This window comes from Eretmochelys imbricata, chromosome 1 (assembly GCF_965152235.1).
Source record: "Eretmochelys imbricata isolate rEreImb1 chromosome 1, rEreImb1.hap1, whole genome shotgun sequence".
Taxonomy (NCBI): domain Eukaryota; kingdom Metazoa; phylum Chordata; order Testudines; family Cheloniidae; genus Eretmochelys; species Eretmochelys imbricata.
In genome coordinates, this window is record NC_135572.1 from 271,791,463 (window position 1) to 271,796,761 (window position 5,299).

Here is a 5,299-nt window from a genome sequence, read left to right on the forward strand (position 1 = left end):
AGCAGTTGTTAAAAATGGCTGAACCATCAAAATCTGCTCCGGCTTCTAAGAAAGAATCTAAGAAAGCTGTAACTAAGGTCCAAAAAAAAAAAAAAAAAAAAAAAAGGGGATAAGAAACCTAGGAAGAGCAGGAAAGAAAATTATTCCATCTATGACAGGTTTCAGAGTAGCAGCCCTGTTAGTCTATATTCGCAAAAGAAAAAGTAGTACTTGTAGACTTTAGAGACTAAGAAATTTATTAGAGCATAAGCTTTCGTGAGCTGCAGCTCACTTCATCGGATGCATTCAGTGGAAAATACAGTGAGGAGATTTATATACACAGAGAACATGAAACAATGGGTGTTATCATTCACACTATAAGGAGAGTGATCACTTAAGATGAGCTAATACCAGCAGGAGAGTGGGGACAGGGGCAGGAAGAAAACCTTTTGTAGTGATAATCAAGGTGGACCATTTCTAGCAGTTGACAAGAACGTCTGGGAGGGTGGGGGAAACATGGGGAAATAGTTTTACTTTGTGTAGGTTTCAGAGTAACAGCCGTATTAGTCTGTATTTGCAAAAAGAAAAGGAGTACTTGTAGCACCTTAGAGACTAACCAATTTATTTGAGCATAAGCTTTCGTGAGCTACAGCTCACTTCATCCGATGAAGTGAGCTGTAGCTCACGAAAGCTTATGCTCAAATAAATTGGTTAGTCTCTAAGGTGCCACAAGTACTCCTTTTCTTTTTACTTTGTGTAATGACCCATCCACTCCCAGTCTCTATTCAAGCCTAAGTTAATTTTATCCAGTTTGCAAATTAATTCCGATTCAGCAGTCTCTCGTTGGAGTCTGTTTTTGAAGTCTTTTTGTTGTAATATTGCGATCTTTAGGTCTGTAATCGAGTGACCAGAGAGATTGAAGTGTTCTCCGACTGGTTTATGAATGTTATAATTCTTGACATCTGATTTGTGTCCATTTATTCTTTTATATAGAGACTGTCCAGTTTGACCAATGTACATGGCAGAGGGGCATTGCTGACATATATCACATTGGTAGATGTGCAGGTGAACGAGCCTCTGATAGTGTGGCTGATGTGATTAGGTCCTATGATGGTGTCCCCTGAATAGATATGTGGACACAGTTGTCAACGGGCTTTGTTGCAAGGATAGGTTCCTGTGTTAGTGGTTCTGTTGTGTGGTATGTGGTTGCTGGAGTCTTACAACTACACTACCCACCTGCTGAAGTGAAGAAACAGATTGACAGAGCCAGAAGAGTACTCAGAAGTCACCTACTACAGGACAGGCCCAACAAAGAAAATAACAGAACGCCACTAGGCATCAGCTTTAGCCCCCAACTAAAACCTCTCCAACGCATCATCAAGGATCTACAACCTGTCTTGCAAAATTTCCAGCCTGCAAGACTTCTGCTGCTGCCTCCAAGGGAACTAGCCAGACAAACTGTGATCAAGGACACCAATCTTTCTCCACTTGGAGGATTTCTTACTGCAGAAAGTGTTCCGAACTACCCACCATGCAGTAAAAGAGCTATAATACTGGACTTTAAATCACTTATTTGCATATATTGCAAATAATAAATCAAGTAACAAATGATTGGAGCCAAATTAAGCTTTTGTGTGTTCTCCTGAGCCCTTACATCAGGGGTGGACAAACTTTTTGGCATGAGGGCCACATCGGGGTTCCGGAAGTGTATGGAATGCTGGGTAGGGAAGGCTGTGCCTCCCCAAAAAGCCTGGCCCCTGCCCCCTATCTGCCCCCTCCCACTTCTTGCCCCCAGACTGCCCCCCTGAGAACCCCCTGTGCTCCTTGTCCCCTGAATGCCCCCCTCTTTGGAGGCCCACCCCTAACCACCCCCACGGGACCCCACCCCCATCCAACCCCTCTGTTCCCCTTCCCCCGACCGTCCCCCCAAAACCACCCCCCCCATCCAACCGCCCCCTGTCCCCTGACCGCCCCAGGAATCCCGTGCCCCTTATCCAACCGCCCCACTCCCCGCCCCCTTACCATGCCTCTCAGAGCTGCAGGAGTGGCAGCCGGTTATAATATGAAAAACCACAGATTTTGTGGGTTCATATGATTGACTACCCTTAAGCCTGCTGTTGTATATTAGTCTTTTCCTGCATTGTGTTAATATGGCTCTAATCTTGCTTTACAGGTGAAGGAATGTAAGAACTAGTTATAAAATCTGTGGAACAGGCAAAATTACTGATAATACTTTTTAATGATTTGCAAGTGTGATGCTCAACTTTAAGCAGAAAGTCCCTGAAATCCCACATTTGAAAAAGTTATATGTGGACATTAAAGTCATGTTGTTCCCCATGCTGTTCCTACTCAAATAAAAATAATGTATATTAATGAATAGTTTAGGATGATCCACATATACTGAATTATAATATTAAAATACAAAGAAAATTGCGGAATGGTAGAAAATAAGGGTTACATTTTGTTAGTTTAAGGCTGAGTAATGTTGATGTTATGCTAATAATTTATAATAATATAGACTGTGAAATGAAAATCAAATTATAAAAATCGGGATAAATGTATAAATGGGTCTGAGTATTGTTACATAACATTGGTTGGAGGAAAGCTAATGAATATGGAAAGATATAAAAAACTGAATGAACAAGTGCCCATATCAGAGAATACCCAATTAAATACCCATCATGAAAAGGAGAAGAGCTTCCTGCTATCCAGGAACTCATTAACTTTGGCCCATAATTGTTCCATATTATCTGTTTATTACTGTGACACCATATGGAATATGGGGGACACTTAAGGATATTATGAATATCAATATTGTAAAATTGTAATGAGTTATGCCAGATAGGCCATGTAAGGTATCTGCAAAAATGTTATAATTTGCCAGATATGATAATCTCATTTATGTGTTTTTATCACCTTTGTATAATGAGTTATAGATATGTATGTATTTGTCTATTTCAAACTTGTGGTATGCTTCTGGGTGACACCCCCAGTAAGTTTGGCATCAGCACTGCCTAGCCTGCTTGATGGCCCACTAAGGACCATCAGCTATACAATTGACCCATTGAGAAAAGGCAGATACACCTTATGACTCAGCAAGGCTTTCAAGCCATGTGCTGGGCAGCTTGTGCTTGAAACAAAGGAAGCACAGGCTTCATGGCAAAAGACTATTAAAGGCAGCTGCATGGTCTTCATTCCTGCTTCTTACCTCTGAAGTAACTTTTCTCTGCAAAGGAAGTGCTGAACAAAGGACTGAATGACCCTTTCAAGCTGTGGATGTGTTCCAGAGGGACTTTCAAGCTCTACGATACAACCGCATTTTCTCCAAACCCTCAGAGACAAACACCTACAAGATCTCTATCAAGCATTCTTACAACTACAATACCCACCTGCTGAAGTGAAGAAACAAATTGACAGAGCCAGAAGAGTACCCAGAAGTCACCTACTACAGGACAGACCCAACAAAGAAAATAACAGAACGCCACTAGCCATCACCTTCAGCCCCCAACTAAAACCTCTCCAACGCATCAAGGATTTACAACCTATCCTGAAGGATGACCCATCACTCTCACAAATCATGGGAGACAGGCCAGTCCTTGCCTTCAGACAGCCCGCCAACCTGAAGCAAATACTCACCAGCAACCACACACCACACAACAGAACCACTAACCCAGGAACCTATCCTTGCAACAAAGCCCGTTGCCAACTGTGTCCACATATCTATTCAGGGGACACCATCATAGGGTCTAATCACATCAGCCACACTATCAGAGGCTCGTTCACCTGCACGTCTACCAATGTGATATATGCCATCATGTGCCAGCAATGCCCCTCTGCCATGTACATTGGTCAAACTGGACAGTCTCTACGTAAAAGAATAAATGGACACAAATCAGATGTCAAGAATTATAACATTCATAAACCAGTCGGAGAACACTTCAATCTCTCTGGTCACTCGATTACAGACCTAAAGGTTGCAATATTACAACAAAAAGACTTCAGAAACAGACTCCAGCAAGAAACTGCTGAATTGGAATTAATTTGCAAACTGGATATATTTAACTTAGGCTTGAATAGAGATTGGGAGTGGATGGGTCATTACACAAAGTAAAACAATTTCCCCATGTTTATTCCCGCCCCCCAGTGTTCCTCAGACGTTCCTGCTAGCTGCTGGAAATGGTCCACCTTGATTATCACTACAAAAGTCCTCCCCCCCACCCCGTGCTGGTAATAGCTCATCTGAAGTGATCACTCTCCGTACAGTGTGTATGATAACACCCATTTTTTCATGTTCTGTGTGTATATAAATCTCCTCACTGTATTTTCCACTGAATGCATCCGTTGAAGTGAGCTGTAGCTCACGAAAGCTTATGCTCAAATAAATTTCTTAGTTTCTAAGGTGCCACTAGTGCTCCTTTTTTTTTTTTGCGAATACAGACTAACATGGCTGCTACTCTGAAACCTATTAATCTTTGGGGCATTGAATGATTTTCTATAGGCTAAAAAGATGTGATTGTCTGATCAGCCAATGGTAATGCAGATCTAACTCTGATCAATAGCGAGACAAGACGTGACGGGGTGACTTGTCAAGTCCAATAGGAAAAGAGGAAAGAGAGATTTCTTTTTTGCATGAGGTTATATAAATGAGGGGCAGCAGCAAATTTCACACATACTGCTTTTTGTAAGAACGTTTAAGGTAGAGCTTTAAGGAAGTTACTACATTTAATAGTCTGAAAATGCCTGAACCTGCAAAATCTGCTCCAGCTCCAAAGAAGGGGTCTAAGAAAGCCGTGACTAAGACTCAGAAGAAAGGAGACAAGAAGCGTAGAAAGACAAGGAAGGAGAGTTATTCCATCTACGTATATAAAGTGCTGAAGCAAGTTCATCCAGATACTGGAATCTCTTCTAAGGCTATGGGTATAATGAACTCTTTTGTAAATGACATCTTTGAGCGTATCGCCGGGGAAGCGTCCCGCCTGGCACATTACAACAAGCGCTCGACTATAACTTCCCGGGAGATCCAGACCGCTGTGCGCTTGTTGCTGCCCGGTGAGCTGGCCAAACATGCTGTGTCTGAAGGAACCAAGGCTGTTACCAAATACACCAGCTCCAAGTAAACATCTGGGTAACTCAATCTATAACCCAAAGGCTCTTTTAAGAGCCAACCACCTTTTCATTCAAAGAGCATAGCATCACTGACAAGTATCATTTGTGCTTTTCAAATTGCATCATGTCATTAGTGAAGAGAAAATATCAGGCAAACATTAAGTTTTACATAACTATTTCTAAGTAATTTATCAGCAAACTTTCTTCTCAAACC

The 5,299-nt window shown here is 41.9% G+C and overlaps 1 protein-coding gene across 1 annotated transcript; it reads left to right on the top strand.

Moving 5' to 3' along the window:
• Window positions 1–4,715: 4,715 nt before the first annotated feature.
• LOC144259408 (histone H2B 8) lies at window positions 4,716–5,096 on the top strand. The gene has a single exon (XM_077807621.1). It carries the CDS (start codon window positions 4,716–4,718, stop codon window positions 5,094–5,096), a length of 381 nt encoding a protein of 126 aa, XP_077663747.1.
• Window positions 5,097–5,299: the final 203 nt, after the last annotated feature.